Raw genomic sequence first — 19,238 nt, 5'->3', positions numbered from 1 at the left:
AAGAGACTTATCGATTGTTGGAGCGCTGCCTCGCGGGATTTAATCTATCGCGCCGACGTTCGACGAGGGCGAACTCCGCCACTGGTTCTCGTTCCAGAATGGTATCATCGATTGCTTCGTGGTGGTTTGAACCAAGCAGATGAACGTAATCAGTATAACAGATTAAAGAACTAAAAAAAATAATACATAGCAACAACAAAGGTATATTATTTTGATTTATTTTCGACCATGTTTAAGGTATATATTAAACCAACGTTGAACTGTTGGCTTACACTGGGTTATACTGCCGGATTGACATTTGTTTACCAATGTATTTTGTATTTAAATTACTAGTTTTCTCTGTGTGTCCATCTGCTTTTCAAATAAAAACGAACATCCCTCTTCGCATGAACACCAAGGAAAATGAATTCCCGTACAACAAAATGTAGCATCATGACGGAACTGATAAGTAGCAAAGAGGTATGCAACGCGTCTTCTGAGTGCTCTGTATATTTTGGTGAACCACGTTCGCTCGAAGTGCTGTGTTCTCGCGGATTTTTGAAGTGACTATAATTGTTGTTATTATTACAAGCACCGAATAACATCACATTAAGTGCCATTCCCGGTTGTGTATAGTGTTTGCTCCATCTCTTCGAGCGCAATAATTTATCGAATATCTCAGCGGTGAGTTTTATCTTTCGCCTTACCTTTCGCTGATTAGTAAATAACAAACACACTGAGCGCCGTTTGCCGTGCAACATATTTGTAGTCAGCTGTCAAATTTGTCATGTTTATTTGATATGAGCTCCGAGAGTGCCAATTTTGTTGTTATTATACATGTCACATAGCAGCTGTTAGTTCAATTAGTAAAATTTCAACATCTGTGCGCTTTCGGGATGTCGTTCCGAGAAGATCAGGTCGCTTTGAGCTTCCACGAATCCTGTCTACGGCTGTCCGATGTAGACCTGCTGAAGGGTCCCTTCTGGCTGAACGACCAGATCATCTCGTTCTACTTCGAGTACCTGGAGAAGATGATTTACAAAGACGAGGACGATATGCTGTTCGTCAGTCCCGAGGTGACACAATGCATCCGAATGGTGACGGAAACGGAAGTGGGTATCTTCCTGGAGCCCCTAAAGGCCCAACAGCGTTTGTTTATTTTCTTCGCGCTGAACGACAACCAACTGGCGGACCGTGCCGGAGGATCCCACTGGAGTTTGCTGGTGTTCTCCCGACCCGAGAGGGCCTTCTATCAGTTTGACTCATCGCACAGCTCCAACGCGGACGTGTGCCGTCAATTTGTGGCGGTACTAAAGCGGGCCCTTTGCTGTCCGGATGCCCAGCTGCGGACGGGCGATTGCTTGCAGCAGAGCAACGGATACGATTGCGGAGTTCACGTGCTGTGCGCGGTGGATAAGGTCACCCAACAGATTCGGAAAACGGGCAAAATCGAGGGAGTGAAGAGTGCCCGGTACGATGTGATTCGTGGCAAACGGGAGGAGATTCTCAACATCATCATCGATCTCGGCGGGAGGATTAAGTAGAGCGCGGCCAGCTGACGGTAGAGGATGTCGTCGCGGCTTTAGAAGTGCTGAATGTCTGATTGATTCACCACCGGAAGTGCTTTTTTAGCGAGAACAAACGGACACATTCGACACAGTCGGCGCAAACGTAGAGTAACAAATTGATTTTGTTTGTAGCAGCTGCACCTGAGTTTACCATGGCAAATTATTGTCTCTTTTTTAAAATCTAGTAATTTATTTTAGCACGTTTTTCAAGGAAATATATTATGCGTTTTACGTCAATGACATTTGTCTATATTCATCCAAATGGTAACCGGGGTTTCCTTTTAAATTAACAAAAGTTTCTTTAAAAAATTTTACTTTACAATTAATGATAAGTGAATGAATTCACATGAATCATGTGCGATTGAAGATTAGCGATTTAAATAGAAGGACAAACGAATTCCAAGATAGCATTAGATTATGATTCATACATCGCAACCAAAATTAATTCGAATGCATTTCATTGAACAAATCACAAGGAATCGAGGAACCATTTCTATGTCTGAATATTCATTTCATATCCAATGGGAAAGACCAATAAGGAAGCAAACGAGTCAGTTTAAGAAGATGCTTTTCAACTTACTTCTCCAGGAAGTCCAGATGAGCAATAAGTTCCTATATCTTTCGAACATGAAGACAATATTTTCAGAACTGATTTTGTCTTAGCATCTTCTGACGCTTAGAGCATGCTTTCCAACCTTTTTCTAAAATCCTAATTTGTTACCAATAAACTCTAGTTTTGTCTTATGAGACCGGAGTATTTCACTCAACGAAATGTTGTACAATGGCTTATCGACTTTCATAAACAGTTGTAATCGTGAGACCAAATTAATTTATTCTTCGTAAAATTCCTATTTCTACATTTAGTGGATAAAATGTAATTTAGACAAGGACATTTAGGCCCCATAGACATCATTTGTGCTCCCGTGGCCGAGTGGTTAGCGTCATAACTAACATGCCGGGTGTTCGGGTTCGATTCCCGTTCTGGTTAGGGGAATTTTTCGTCAAAGAAATTTCCTCCGACATGCACTGTGATCACGCGTATTCTAGAGCTTGCCACTCAGAATGCATTCAAGGCGTGTTATTTGGCATAGAAATCTCAACTAAGTACTAATAAAAATGACGCAAGTAATACTACGTTGAGACGGCGAAGTTCCTCTAGGAACGTTAGTGCCATTGAAGAAGAAGAAGAAGAAGACATCATTTGCTGTTGACTTTGTTTTCGAAGTGGTGCCGCGGGCCACCACTAGGAAACACTTTATAGTAGCATGTGGTGTGAGAAACGACTGCGAGATAGGCTTTCAAAAAACATACCAAAAACATGTATTCTTTAAAAAAATACAAGTTTTTTTTTATTAATTCGTTTATTTTTACAGGCTCAGTTACTTAAGTTTAAGAGCCGAATTCTTAAATATAATTCTAAAAGTATATATATATATATATAAACAATTTTCTTACATCTATGGTTAGTAAGGTGGAAAACCGATTACTCGCGGTGTCCTCGAGTTTAGAAGGGTGACATATTTTTAGGAGAAGGATGGGATATAAGGAAATTGTAACAATGTTGATGAACACTCAATTCTTAAATCTATTCGTATATCTATAGTTTATTTACATTTCAACTTATTCTACTATTCATAGCAAGGGGACGAATTACCCGCAAAGGAAGGAAAGGAGGGTATAAGGATGTAGGGACAATCACACACGAAGATCTATAGCTTTAAGGAAAACATATATATGGAACATGTAATCAAGGTCTAACCGAGCCAACACATCTCTCACCGGCACATTGGGCTGTCTTCCTCGGGCCCGAAGGGAGTTTTCTAAATTCGATCTGGCGACCAGATACACCTCGCACGACCAAACAACGTGCTCGATGTCGTGATAACCTTGGCCACAAACGCAGAGATTGCTGCTGGCAAGATTGAAACGGAAGAGTAGTGCATCTAACGAACAGTGATTGGACATGAGTCGGGAGAAGGTGCGAATAAAGTCCCGACTCAAGTCCAGACTTTTGAACCACGGTTTGAGGCTAACCTTAGGGATAATCGAGTGAAACCACCGGCCCAATTCATCTTCATTCCACTTGCGTTGCCAGTTAGCGATGGTATTTTTGCGAACTAAAGAATAAAATTCATTGAAGGCGATTTGACGCTGATATATATCGCCTTCAATTGCACCTACCTTTGCCAATGCGTCAGTCCTCTCATTACCCGGAATTGAGCAATGTGAAGGGACCCAGACAAAGGTAATGACATAACAGCGTCTGGATAAAGCACTCAAAATTTCTCGTATTCTTTCAAGGAAGTACGGCGAGTGTTTTTCCCAGCCGGGTGACGTCTTCAGAGAACCCCCATTGAACTGACAGGAGCCAACATATTGGGTATCCCACTGACATTTTCCCTTTGTTTTCATATGAATTGGGTATCCCACTGACAGTTCTGCTTGAGATTTTGCTAACGATCCTAGCATCAATCATAGCACCCGGCTGGTTTTTCCGGCCTCACTGAACGGATAGCTTCAACAGACTATCCGTTACAATGTAATAGTGTTCAACAGGTCTTGAGGCGACGCTGTCCAGCGCCCAGTATATCGCTGCCAATTCAGCAATATATATCGAGCAAGGATTCTGAAGACTGTGTGAGGTGCTAAAAAATACGTTGAACACTCCAAATCCTGTGGACTCATTCATAGAGGACCCATCAGTAAAGTACATATTATCACAATTGATACGCCCATACTTTGCATTGAAGATCGTAGGAACGAACCCCAGTCTAAGATAATCTGGATTTTCATGGATTTTCTCCTTCATGAACAGACCGAAATGTACAGAGGAATTGTTGTAGTCAGGAAAACAAACACGGTTGGGAATATACGAAGAAGGAACAACCTGCATAGAGGTGAATTCATGATATGAACTCATGGATCCAGAATGAAAATTTAGCTCGATCAATTGCTCAAAATTTCCGATCACCAATGGATTCATAACCTTACACCGGATGAGGAACCGAAGAGATAATAAATTGAAGCGATCTTTTAGTGGGAGTACGCCTGCCAAAACCTCGAGACTCATGGTATGCGTTGAGGGCATACATCCCAACGCAATACGGAGACAAAGATACTGAATTCGCTCGAGTTTTATGAGGTGTGTTTTGGCAGCTGATTGAAAACAGAAACTGCCATACTCCATCACTGAGAGAATAGTTGTTCGATACAACATTATAAGATCTTCGGGATGGGCTCCCCACCAGGTGCCGGTAATTGTACGGAGAAAGTTTATTCTTTGTTGACATTTTTTACTCAGATACCTAATATGGGCCCCCAAGTACATTTGGAGTCGAACCAGACCCCAAGATACTTGAATGACATAGCATGAGTGATCGGTTTACCCAAAAGTTGAAGCTTTGGTTTTGCTGGTCTATGCTTCCTAGAAAAAACCACCATCTCTGTTTTCTCCGTGGAGAATTCGATCCCTAGCCCAATGGCCCAGGTTGAAAAATTGTTCAAAGTATCTTGTAAGGGTCCTTGCAGGTCGGATTCGTTTGATCCTACGACAGACACCACTCCATCATCTGCAAAACTTGTCTTAGGCAGCAATTTTGTGTAAGGCAATTGTCGATGTCGCTTACATAGAAGTTGTACAAAAGGGGGCTTCAACATGAGCCCTGGGGGAGGCCCATGTAAGAGACCCGACTTACAGCCGAATCTCCGTGAGAAAAGTTCAAATGTTTCTCACAAAGCAAGTTATATAACATATTATTCAATAGAGGCGGCAGACCCCGAGAGTGTAATTTGTCTGACAAAACCTCTATTGAAACAGAATCAAAGCCCCCCTTTATGTCCAAGAATACTGAAGCCATTTGTTTTTTTTTTCGGCGTAAGCCATTTGAATTTCTGAAGAAAGCAACGCAAGACAATCATTCGTCCCCTTGCCCCTGCGGAACCCATATTGTGTATCTGAGAGTAGGCCAATCGTTTCAACCCATCGATCAAGGCGAAACAAGATCATTTTCTCCAACAATTTCCGTATACAAGACAGCATTGCTATTGGGCGGTAAGAATTGAAGTCGGACGCGGGTTTTCCGGGTTTTTGAATAGCTATAACTCGTACTTGTCTCCAATCATCTGGAACAATATTATGCTCCAGAAACCGATTGAATAAATTCAACAAGCGATGTTTCGCCACATCAGGGAGGTTTTTCAGCAAGTTGAACTTAATTCTATCCGATCCCGGAGCAGAATTGTTACATGAAAGGAGAGCAGGAGAGAATTCTACCATCGAAAACTCGGAATCAAGATTGCACCTATCTTGTGGTATATCTCGAACAATTTTTTGCACAGGAGCGGAATCAGGACAAACCTTCCGTGCAAAATTCAAAATCCATCGATGTGAATATTCTTCGCTTTCATTCGTTGAAGAGCGATTTCTCATGTTTCGAGCCACTTTCCATAATTTTTTCATTGACGTTTCGCGTGACAAACCTCCCACGAAATTTCGCCAATAAGCACGTTTTTTCCCTTTGATCAAGTTTTTAAATTGATTTTCAAGGTCCAAATACGTCTGAAAATTTTCAGGGGTTCCACGTTTCCGAAAAGCTTTAAATGCATTCGATTTTTCTATATAAAGCTTGGAACATATGCTATCCCACCATAGATTGGGAGGCCTTCGGGAAATGGTGGAACCTGGGATGGGTTTCATTTGAGCGCGAACCGCGCTGTCTTAGATCAAACGAGAAAGGAAGTTATACTCCTCCAATGGAGGTAAACCATCTCTGGAATTGATGGCTAGAGCAATCGCGTCCGCATATTTTTTCCAGTCAATGTGTATTGTGAGGTCATATGCCATGTTTATAGATTCAGAAGAATTCGACCCAATGGTGATGGAAATTTTGATTGGCAAGTAATCACTACCGTTGGGGTCCTGGATTACATTCCACTTGCAATCTAACGATAGTGAATTCGAGCAAAGCGAGAGGTCAAGAGCACTTGGGTTAGCAGGAGGTTTAGGCACACGTGTTGTTTCCCCAGAGTTCAAAACGGTCATATTGAAGTTGTTACAAAGGTCATTTATCAACAATGAACGATTGTCGTCGTACTGTTCCCCCCAGGCAGTTCCGTGAGAGTTGAAATCTCCCAAGATCAATTGTGGCTCAGGAAGTAGTGAGCACATGTCATCAAGTTGTTTGCGGCTAACCGCAGCTCTCGGAGGCCAATACAAGCTGACAATACAGAGATCTTTGCCTCTGATGTTTGCATGACAAGCAACAGCTTCGATCCCTCCAATAGGTGGAAGGTCAATTCGAAAAAATGAGTGGCACTTATTGATCCCCAATAGCACCCCTCCGTATCTGTCATCACGGTCCAAGCGTGTAACAGATGAGTTACAACTCGCTCTTGGATGGTCACAAAACAAGAGCTTTGTAAACAATCAAGAGTTCCAAAAAAAAAAGACAAATAATCAGTATACCTTATTACTCCCACAATGGAGTCCCATGGTTGTTCATCCACAAGGAGCCAGATGTCGCTGCTAGTTGACGTAGTGCGTTCTCAGAATGCACTATGCATATTGGAACGCACTCTGTTATTTGCATCCAAGTGCATGAAGATCCATGCGGAGTAATTTCAGTAAGTTTATAAAAAAAATATATGAATCATAAAATTGTATCTCTTAATTAAAATTGAATACTTTATTTTTCTTGAATTATATATATATGAATTACTATAAAAAAAAAATTAAATGAATTATAAAATGAAAGGCAGATGCTAGATAGGAGGCTACACATGTTTTTGAATCCGATTATCAGCTCGGATACTGAACAAAACGCACCTGAATAACGCCTAGTTCAAATAGCAAAAATTAGTTTCCAACCAACTGTCAGCACAAATTTAAATCTGCACGAACAATGTTCGCAACTACACGAAACTTGGCGTCTACGTTTTGGCGCCAACCGGACGTGCGCTACCAGTGAGCGAGAGAGAGCGTGAGGCGGATAGCGATGAGAGAGCGCAGAGTATATAAGGCCATCCACCCGTAGTGTCGGGCTCTTGTATTTGGTTGGGAAGTCACCTGTGTATTAAGCTACTCGATTCTACTCAAATGCGATCGATTGGAGAGTCAGCTATACTTTGTGCTTAGGAGTGTTTCAAGGTGATATTGTTGCCAATTCACCGTCACACGGTGACAATAGGCGGAAGAGGTGAAGTGGTACGCTTTGTGTTTTGGGAGTGGTTTCGATAGGACTGCCTGTCAACGTATATAATCGAACCACTCGCCACGTGTCTGTTTCCGCCAATGACTTCCACCACCAACGGAAGTCAACGCTTGCGTGTATACAAGAAGAACTAGTGATCTCGAGTAGAAGTGATAGCCCGTCAACACACAGTTCCGAATACGGAGGCGAGCGAATAACCCCTTTTGGAAGCACCCGGCTCGTCCCTGCCGGTGAACGGACTCGACCCACGATCGGTGAAGCGCACATGAAGAACTTGGCCCGAACCAAGCGGGCAGTGCGGAACTCACACCACTACAACGTCAGCGAAGCGATCGGAGAATCGCACAACAAGGTACGCTATCCCTGCAGATCTCTCTCTCTTGCGCTGTGCCCGCCATCTACCGCCGGTTGTCTATCGCCGGATCGTCAGACTCACCAACGGCCGCAACGCGACATGCTAGCCAACGATTCCCCACCTCTTTTGTAAATTTAATGTAAGAGTAGTGAATATAAGAAAAACATGAATTTTGAATTTGACGTTACTTTTCAATCTATATAGAAAAAAAAAAGAAATCCATCAGTGTGAGGCCATCTACGAGCGAGTAAGTGTCGGTTTGTCGGTTCTTCCCTTGCTTTGCCCTGATTAAGTTGAGCTAGCAGGTTTTGAAAGGAGATAGCGATAGGCTGTTTCAAGCGTATAATATTAAAATCGTGGAAAGAGATATCATCTCGCGAAGAAAGCCATGTTTCGGACAGAGCAAAAACATCACAATTGAAGTTATGAATTAAAAATTTGAATGTATCCAATTTAGGGATAAGACTACGACAATTCCACTGAAAAACAGTGATATCTCCGACCTCTCTATCTAAATTAGACATCAAGAGAGATAATCATTGCAAGGAGGGGCCATGTTTGCATCAATTGCTGTAAAATTGTCTTTAATACTGGAAGCATTGAGATGACAAGGGTTCTGATGGAGTCGGAAACATTGAAACACTTGAAGATTTGATCCAAAAGGTCAGACAACTTTATAAATCCCGATTGGGAAGTTGAGCTGGACGGAAAAACAGGGACAGTTGGGGTTTTTGATGTCCCCTCGAGTGCTGGGTCGTTCGAAGGTGAACTATTCCCACGGAAGCCAGGAGAAACCTGATTTTGCTTGTCCGCTGCACTCGATTTTTTAGGCAAGCTAACTGGGGGTATCACCGGGGGGACTTGTTCTTGAACTTTGGGAGTGGTCACATTTTTGCGCCGGGGATTCCCTTTGAAAATAAATGGTGTGTCCCCGCTAGCTGTGTCCGCTTCCATTTCATCAACTGGCAACATGGAAAAGGTATTGTGTGTTGAGATTGGTTGTTGTTGTTGGGCCAGTGGAGAAGCGCCCTTTAAAATATCCGCAAAAGTGCGCTTCGAGCGTTCCTTTAAAGAGCGCTTCTGTTTCTCCCAGCGACTCTTGTAAGTTTCACAAGCTGAGAGCGCGTTTGGGGATCCTCCGCAATATGGACACTTATGCTCAGTCGCACTGCAGGATTTCCCCTCATGTTGCTCTCCGCAAGTGGCACAGCGCTCCTTGTTGGCACAATAATCTGAAGTGTGACCAACTGACTTGCATTTGTTGCAAGTCATGGGCTTTGGCACGAAGAGTCGCACAGGTAGTCTCAATTTGTCCACCATAACGTAGTCAGGGAGGGCGGCACCAGCAAAGGTGACTCGAAACGAGTCTGACGGCGTAAATTTAGTTTGGTCCCCATCATGGGAGAGTTTCCCGAGTTGGCGACAGTCCAAGATCTTTACTTCCATTGAGGGTAGCTTCTTGAACTTGCCTTTTACTTCTTTTTTTATTTGTTCGCTAGTCAGACCCAGACCCCCTCAATTTCTACGTTATGGGAGGGTATAAATGTTCTATATTCGAGAGTGAAGTGTTGGTCAGCAACAATCTCGTTTGCGTGTTTCCGTTCATTCACGACAACCCGCAATTTGTTCGGTCTAACCCTGCGAATTTCAGATACAGAAGAGTCATCTTTCATGATCTGAATCACGTTAAGGCTTTTTCCTTTTGGTTTTGGCCGGAGGAAAACAATCCAAGGGCCAGTTCCAGGTGCATCTTCTGGATAAACTCTGACACGTGGAGCGGAGACAACAGAGGGAGAAGACGAGGACGAGGATTGGGTTGGATCGGAAACATCAGAAGGGGGAAGCGAAATCGATGATGGGAGAGGGGGAGTGGCAGTAACAGTGGGTTCAGAAGGGAGGCTTGCTATTTTCTTAGAGGGGGGTTTGGACGGATGAGCAGATTCGTCCCCAGAAGAATTATCTTCTTTTTGAGGGACTCGTATATGTTTTTTTCCCAGATCTTGTATGGGATTCATTATCGGAGATCTCCATCTCTGGAGATTCTCCACTATTCTCCATTTTACAAAAATTTGTGTCTTATTTTTAATCTATTATTGATTTTAACAATAATCTCAACAAAAAAAATAACAAAACAAACAAAAAAAATTATGATGATAGTGTTAAGCAATGAACATATGAGTTGAATAATAATATTAATATTAAATATGTGTACCTTAATATAAAAGTTGTTCCGATACTGCGCTCTACTGCCCTAACCAGGGAGAGACAGAGGCTACGCGCTATGGATCAACACAACAGCGCAAGAATAGCTCACACGGTCACGCGATGATAATTCCCGTTAACGACAGCCACACGATGGCGATCCCGTTATGCCGATGTTCAACAGCCGCCAAGGGCTGCAAGCTGCAAGAGCGCTGCTTCCTTTGTTCCACTTCACAAAAGGTCAATTCGAAAGCGGACAGCAATGATCTTCACTCGTACACTATACCAATAGCACAATAGTAAAAGTGGGAACGCACAATACCGACACTGAACTTTACTCGTCAAGAGTTGGATAGCGAATGAAAAAAAAAATACAAGATGTATTACACAAAATCAGTTTAAATATTTCTAGATTTTTTCGATGTTAAACCCCTAAATAACTGCTCTGGTTGTTTGGATCCTACAACAATTTCGTTCTTGAGAATTTATACACTCCGTTTCTTATTTCGATCGAATCGAAACATTTCGATCGATTTGCCAAATCCCATTGCCTGTGTGGGATTCAAGTTGAGAGTGAGGAAAAACGTTTTATTTTAATCACAAATCTTTATTCTCTTGTTCTAGCGTCGACTGATGGAAGCTAACTGAAACTTCTCAGTCTGAAAAAAATATAGGAGGTTGTGTTCAAGACACGACCGCATTATTGACGTAGAACATAAAAAGCATAAAAAAATTAGGCGATTGTTGCATCGTTACAAGGCTAGTGCACACGGGAGCAGATACAAATGGGGTTTCAGCGTAGTGAAGATGCACTATTTTTACGTACGGGTTATGAAGCACGCACGTACGCATACAAATAACCATATATCGATGGCTTGAAGAAACTAAATATACACAAACTTATCTTCGTTTTGCGCTCTTCTCAGCAGAAGCCCTTTCTGTTAATATTGCCAGTCTAGATTAGCTTAGATGTCATCCTTTGTGGAGAGAGTTTTCCTACCGTCATGCGAAACCAAAACACTGACAAAATTCCAGAACATTTATTTTCTTGGTGAGCCGACCAGTAACTCAGAACCTTAATGCAATGGCGTCAGTTTGATGCAATGATTGCAATGCCAGAGATATCAGCGAGTGAGTAATTTGGTCGTGTCCACAGCTCAATCTGAAACAAAGACATGTGATGACTCAAAACAAGGAAGAACATGCGATATTCATTGCTTCGAATACAGAACGATACTGAAAGTTGGCCTTCCTTCTTTGTTTGAGACTTTAAACTTCTTCAGTTCATTCGTATCTAACCTACAAAAAGGCCCTTGGAAAACTTTGCTTTATCCATCATATTACTCCTTTTCCCCCAATGCCTTGAGAAAGGTATTCGATCCCTCGCCATCCAGCTCGCTCAGCAACAATGTTGTTCGGTCAATTTCCTCACGAAGAATGAAAGTTTGCCTCAGCGAGATCCACTGTTTATATTCTAAGCAAATATTCCCTTCGTTCTTCTTCTTTTCGTTTGTTCACGGAGACTTTACATCTTACGATTTCCCCTTCGTTGCTCGTCGATAAATTGCTCGTTATTGACAGCTCTGTTCCAATTTTCATCAATTTAAAATATACGGACTATGGAATTGTAATGTATAGCATATCAAACAAATCTTAGGGAATTTTCGATTCGTTTGGTATATAAATCGCCAAAATCCGTTCGCGGCAAAAATAGTAATTAACATTAACTTTATTTCATGAAAAAAGTGACCTGTTTTCTTATTAGACACCCTTAATGAAAGACGTAGTTCTACGTCAAAATTAACTGCCTAATACCAGGGACAGACATACAGCTGTACTTGCGTTGTACGTGTACAGCGTTGTACAGGTACCATCGTACCATGACAGACATACTTTGGTTGTACATTGTACCGTATGTCAAACTGACAATAAGAAATTTTCCCAATTTTCACCACATATTTCAATGAAAAAGGTTTTTATTTAACATCTAAACTATCAAACACTACAAAAAAGCCTCCAATATGAGTTATTAACTTATGAGAAAATCAATGAAAAGAACGTTTACCAAGTGCTTTGATTCGGTTTGTTCATGCTACCCACCACCAACCGTCTATGGCGCTGCGCACAGTACAACTGTAGCCATGTACAGCGGTAAAACAGGTCGGTACAGGTACAGCGATTGTACCGAGTTGCTTGCATGGTTCTAGCGCTGTACATGGTGACAGACATACAATTTTCGAAGTACAACACAAGTACAGCTGTATGTCTGTCATAAGTATAAAATACATGATGGTATGTGTATGCGTGTATACTTGGTGAAAGAGGCTAATCAATTCGAGCGTGTCTCCACAGTACCCCCTCCAGTTACAACAAAAATCGTATACGATAACCAGATGGTGCCACTTTAGTTTTAACGTCTTCATTTACTTTTTTGTTGTCATTCTCTCCTAATACCAATGCAGCCTCGATTCGATCGATTGAAATTCGTTGACGTTTTCCTGCCACCAACAAGTCGAAAAACTTGTCACCTCTTTCTAATACCTTGAACGGTCCTTCGTATGGTTGCTGTAACGTAACTGTAATTTTTTACCAGGTCATTCCGTACGAATGCATATTTACAATCCTGAAGTGCTTGTTGTTTGAACATCTTCTGTTTAGCGTGATGAGTTTTCGAGCTTGGTTTCAGATTATCAAAAATCTGATGCAGCTGCTGAGCGTAATCACTACGATTTAGTTGTTCCCCAGGTTCGTCGAAGAACTCGCCAGGTATTCCTTCAGCGCTGCTCGAATTCCCAAAAGTACCTATGGGAGCCTATCCGACCAGTGTTTCGCATCTACGCACATAAGAGCAGGGGTGACATTGCGCATTTCGAAACGAGTAACTCGTTTCGAGATCATTCAAACTCGAATCGAATTGATTTTAGTATTATGCTAAGACAAGACGTGACAACTGGCTTCTTACTCTTCTTTCTGCATTTTCGGCGACCAAGTGCTAGATAACAGGGAAGCAAGATGTGAAGGTTGTCAAATGTTATAAAATTTCGGGAGATTATTCTCCCATGAGAGAAATATGTGTTCTTTGTATAATGTATTTTCTGAGCTGTACCCTTTTTTTGTATTAATTATTCAACCGAATGTCACCTATTTTAAACAATTAGTATTTTCCTGTTCTTTTCTTTTTCTTCTTCTTTTTGGCTTTAAGAGGGTTTAAACTTTTCAGTTCATTCGCCTCTAATTCCTGTTCTGTTGGTATACAAAAAAATTAAATGCGGAGAGAGCAAAGAAAACTAGGAAGAATAGATTTGATAGCAGGAGTATGATAGGTTGAAGTACATGAATTAAATTTACGGTTCATCTTATTTATCAAGAGATTATGGGCCTTATTCGCGTATCTTCTTGGATGGCACTAACCTTGCCTTCTCCACGTAGGTATTACTGGCGTCTTTTTTATTAGTAGTACCTAGTTGAGATTTCTATGCCGAAAAACACGCCTTGAATGTATTCTGGAGTGGCAAGCTAAAAACTGGAGTGGCAAGACTAAAAATCGCCCGGCCAGAACGGTAATCGAATACCCGGCATGATAATGCGGGAAGCTAACCACTCAACCACGGGAGTACTTAATCTCGTATACACTTAATAAATGTAATGAAACCAACGACATGTAATTGAACTTCGTTTCACGATTAAGTGAAGCGTCAAAGATAATAATGGGTTTTCAGGCAGAATGAACACTTTTCAAATAGAAATTATGAGTGAAAATCGAATTAGTGTTCAATGTAAATGGAAAATTTTGTTTTTCTATGTGGTAATCTCTTAATTATAATGATTAGTTTTAGTGGGAATATCGGAAAATGTATAGAAAATATGTTCAGTTAGGGTAAGGAAGACATGCTTCAAGTAAATAAATAACGCCAAGTAAAGTTTTTGATCAGATTTTAGCAATTTAAAACTGCCTTTGGGTCGGCTAATCTGATAAACTACTTACTACTCGCCTTGCAGGAATTATTTCGTATTCAGATGTCGACACCGTATCGTTTTCATCGCGAATAAACTTCATTTCGTTTTCACCGTGAAGTGTATAGGAGAATAAGGCCCAATATTTCAACCCTGATATCGTTCATATACGATCAGTATTGAAATATTGATAAAATTATACATTCCAAGATTACAACATAGCGTTTATTCAGGTTCCAAAATGATTTTGAATTTTTTTTCTGTTTCCTAAGATGTTATTTGTGCTAACTGCTAACTGCTAACTGCTAACTGCTTTACGGTTGAATGCTCTTCTCTGCTAGGCCGCTGCTATTATACTATGCTGGTTTACTGGAGAATCACAAAAAATTATAGGAGGTTGTATCCAAGATACGACCACATTGTGACGTAGAACTACGCTGTTTTTTTTATAAGTCTTGTTTTTACCTTCGGATATTATTCTATAATGCTGTGAAATTTTAGAAACAACTGCTTAGTAGAATAATCTCTGGAATGGTTTTTTCATTGTAGAATCAGTTGACGATAATTGATTGATGATTCATTCTTGCCCTCGCAAAACAATACACTAGCTGATCGTAGGTCGCAATTTATTTCATGTCAATGCATTGGAAGTTTACCTCGAACGCTATTCCGGAGGCCTTTTTCGCAATTTACATAGACTCGGCTACAGTCGATTATATACATGTTGCACCAGCACCATTATTCCACATCTTATAACTACATCAATATATCTTTGGCACCGCATGGAAACAACAACAACTTTTCAACAATGACAACCGTTACAAGTATCAAATATCATGCTACATGTTATTTGTTATGTTTTTTTTATGTTATGTTATATTGCCTCAAAGGAATTGCACCTCTAGGCATCGTTCGTACAACGTAAACCAAGCGCCAAACAAGCGTTCGCCATAGCATGCATACAGAGCCATACATTGGTGGCTTGAAACTACCAGAAATATAAACACCTATCATTCGGCGCTATTCTCAAAAGAAATGCTTCTGGTTATATTACTGGCCTTGAGAAAAGTTGTATTACTTTCTCATGCTTGAGAGAAGCGCAGCTGTCACCCTTAGTAGAGGAAGTTTTGTTACTGGCAAGCGAAACCTAATCACATACAAAATTCCAGAACGACATGTACTTTCTTGGTGACTAAACAAGCGAAATAAACTCTTTTCGTTAATAACAACTTCGAAAATAGCAGCAATGCTTCATTATGATCAATATTAGCGCAAATGCAATCCTAGTTGAAGGCAGTTTTGCGACTGGCACGCGAATCCAAATAACTTATAACATTCCAGTAAGACATTCAAGATGCTTGATATTTCCCAAATAATTGTTTTGGCACACAACCTTAACACCTGCTTCGCCATAACGTCAGTTTAATGCATTGATGCATTCTCAAAGGCACCAACGAAGCCCTTATGATGACGCCTTCGCCACCAGCGGGGGGAGCTTGATTTTGGTTGCTGCCTGGGTAACTGCGTTTACATTTTAGACCGACGCGCCGAAATCACCATCGCGTACATCATTAGATGACGCTTGTCTCGAAATTTTATTGCCTCTGGCAATGCGTTCGTTTTTTGCAGGGCTCGAGCCTGCCTTCCTCTTCTTGTTGCTCATCACACACTACGCGAAGCGTCCAATTTATGACGCGGAAAAAACACGATACGAATAACGCGAAAAACCAACAGAAAAAATCACACGATGATATCCAAGTTGGATTACCACTGGTGGGGTCCAATCTTAGATCGAAGCGCAGCGAAAGCAAAGTAAACCGGATTGCTCAACAGTCCGATGCCGAATGAATGTTTGCCTCAGCGAGATCCACTGTTTATACTCTTGGCAAGTATTCCCCTTCATTCTTCTACTTTTCCTTCGTTCACGGAGACTACGATTTCCCCTCCGTTGGTCGTCGATAAGTTGCTCGTTATTGACAGCTTTGTTCGGGAATGCACACAAATGGACAGAACAAATGTAGGGGAAAATAGAAACGCTTAAAGTTTTCATGAATTTTAACCATTTACAAACCAGGGGATTCTAATGTATAACATATCAAACAAATCTTACGGTACTTCCGATTCGTTTAGTATGTAAATCGCCAAAATCCGTTCACGGCAAAAATAGTTATTAACGTTAACTTTATTTCATAAAAATGCGACCTGTTTTCTGATTTGGCACCCTTAATGAAAGACGTAGTTCTAAGTCAAAAGATGTAGGGTGGAAATTCCGATTTCTCTTCGGGAACTGAAAACAGGACGCAATATAAACGAAAATATACAAAAAATTGATAATAGAAATGTTCACTAAATTGAAATGTGAATGTAACTTTTATTCAATTTTGAATATATTTGGCAACACTGCAAAAATGTTGGAAAACCCATTTTTGTATAGTTATCTTTGGTAATTATTTTCCTCATCCACCAATCAGGAGCCGAGTTGCGAGTGGTTCGAGTTTGACAGAAAAAGTGGTCCGGAATCGGCCCCTATTGTCATGTCTCGTCTCAGGTATTATGTATCTTTTTCGAGTTAATATTTTCAGTGTACTAGATTTCGAGCAAAATTTGTCTCGAAGAGAAATGTCAAATTTTTGGGTTTTTACAAACCCAAAGAGAAGATCGCGAAATGTTTTTCTTGATGACAGCGATAGTGAAGATCCACAGAGGTTGTTGGGGCGATAGAAGTGACTCTCTTTCGCTAGGTGAAAATGAGTGAGTTTGTCTTATATACGTTTCCGATATAAATTGTAATAACTATTCTTTTGTTTCAAGGTTTCGGCAGTATATCAGACTTATAGCGAATTCGTTTTTGTTCAGTTTCAACCTCAGTGCCGCACTAACTGCTGTCAAAACGTTTTTTTATTCAGTCAGTTTCGCACTCAGTGTCGCACTGGTTCGCCCCGAAAGCTGTTAGTTTCGCACTGAGATGTTTCACGGGTTGGCACTCGGGTTCACCAATACAACTATACCGAACTGTCAAGTTCCGAGTATATTTTGGAAAATCTAAAAATAAAAACTATGAAGATGAAAAACCTGCTGCTTTTGCTTTTGTATTATTGGAATCGTAATCCAATTCGGATTCTGATTTTGAAAGTATATTCGAGCAGACGGCATTAAGCTACGTGCGCTTTCATTGGGAGGCGAAAATAATGATGGATATTCGGATGGAATAAACCTGCTTTCAAAATCAAAATTATGAATGAAAATTTACTTTAACGTATCGAATATTTATTTCATGTGATGAAATAAGAGGTTTTTTTTCGATATCACAGAAACATATTGAACGAAAACTGTGGCTAATGATGATTTTATATTATAATAGTAATTATTTGTGGAAAAACCAGGAAATGCATCGACAAATGGTTAAGTAAGTGTCAGAACTACATGTTTTAAGTAATAAAACAATATGAAGTGAAAACATTCATTCAAACTTTTATATTTTTACACTGCACTTGGCCCTGCTGATCTGATAGAGAATAATTTACCTCCCAAGCATTAATATCGCCATTAGACGTCGACACTGTACATTTATCGTCGCGAATATAAACAAATCAGACTATATAACGCACACCAACAAAACACCGCATTCGTGAAACTGAAAACGTTTTTTTATTACAGAGTCAGTTTGGCACTGACTCAGTTTTAAAAACGAATTCGCTATTAGTCGAGAAGCATCCAAAAATATTTCGGATGCAACCGTGTTCCAAACAACTTTCAGAAGCACTGCTACTCCTGCAGCTGTGAAATTAGCGGCCATTTTGAATCTTCTGGCTTCTGGTCGTACCATATTAAGGTGAAGGTGGAAGCTCAAAGTACGTGGAATAAGAAGGTAGTCTACTCCTTGCTTTGTTCAAGTGTGGTAGGCAAAGGAAAAAAAGCAAGAAATAGTAATAAACCTTCGATCGAATCCATATAAATTTCAACATTTTTTAATTTTTCGAATTATAATACAAGAACTGTCTCCAAAAATGTTTCGATATGATGAAATAGCAGTTTACTTAATTATTTTAAAATTTAAAACTGTAAAATTATCGCACCTGTACTATAAAAATAATGCAATCCGATAAACAAATGTGTTGAGAGGTTATATCGTTCCCGTTCCCGATCCATGGAGCGAATGCATGGAATAACTGAAAACATCTCTGATTAGTTTATCTCATTCGAAATTATTCTGTTCAGGCATCGCGGGACGTGGTACTTCAACATTTCGCTGAAGTAAACAAAACCTGTTCATTATGAAATCGATAAAAAACCACATAAAAACTTACTTGCACTGAAAAAGCGGTATATTATCGTGTTTACCGTCGGCACGACTTGCGATTTTGTCTCTTTCCAGGATTTTTGGAACTTTTAAAATCGAGAAATATTGAAAAAACTTCAGTACTTCGAACTAATTGAGGATTTGTTATTACTAACTTCGTTGTGTGTGTAACACATGCGCTCTCCGTGTGTATACACAAGAGATATCCCTTACCTTCTATTCTACGTACTTTGGTGGAAGCTAGCCACAAATGGCTGCCACAATGGCGCTCATTTCTTTCATCTCCCTCCCTCACCTCTCGCCCGAAAATCAATAATTTTGCGAAACAGTGTGAAGAAAATGATCGTTTTCGCACACTTCCCATCAAGTAATATCAACCAAACTCTAATCGATTACTCACAAGATATTAAATTTTCATCTGCTTTCGCACCGTATAGTGAAGAACGTCGAAAAACTCGAGCAAGTGCTCTGAAAGTTAAATTTTCGTTTTTCAATCTTCTGCAATGGTTTTGTTTGTATTGGTGGAAGCATCGTTATTTTTTCGGCACTGATGCCAGACAACATCATCGAAACAGCTATAAAAACCACTCAATAAAATGTTATTCCGGAGTCATAGCGTCCCATGTCATGAAAATCAATAGAATAAAATTGTGTTGATAACAATACAATTA

At 40.4% G+C, this 19,238-nt stretch overlaps 2 protein-coding genes across 3 annotated transcripts in view; both read left to right on the top strand.

Annotated features, from left to right (window-relative positions):
• Positions 1-487: 487 nt before the first annotated feature.
• The window catches only part of LOC129771740 (cytochrome b5 reductase 4), a 189,883-nt gene continuing 171,132 nt past the window's right edge, over positions 488-19,238 (top strand). For both annotated transcript variants that reach the window (XM_055775736.1, XM_055775737.1), the window contains exon 1: positions 488-663. The gene's annotated coding sequence lies outside the window, so the exon portion shown is untranslated. The remainder of the gene's footprint in view (positions 664-19,238) is intronic.
• Positions 786-1,936, top strand: LOC129771744 (sentrin-specific protease 8). The gene has a single exon (XM_055775742.1). The coding sequence runs from the start codon at positions 876-878 to the stop codon at positions 1,521-1,523; it is 648 nt and encodes a 215-aa protein (XP_055631717.1). The 5' UTR covers positions 786-875; the 3' UTR covers positions 1,524-1,936.

This window comes from Toxorhynchites rutilus, chromosome 2, assembly GCF_029784135.1.
Source record: "Toxorhynchites rutilus septentrionalis strain SRP chromosome 2, ASM2978413v1, whole genome shotgun sequence".
Lineage (NCBI taxonomy): Eukaryota > Metazoa > Arthropoda > Insecta > Diptera > Culicidae > Toxorhynchites > Toxorhynchites rutilus.
Note: the sequence above shows the minus strand (reverse complement) of the source record. Positions and strands in the feature narration are given on the sequence as shown.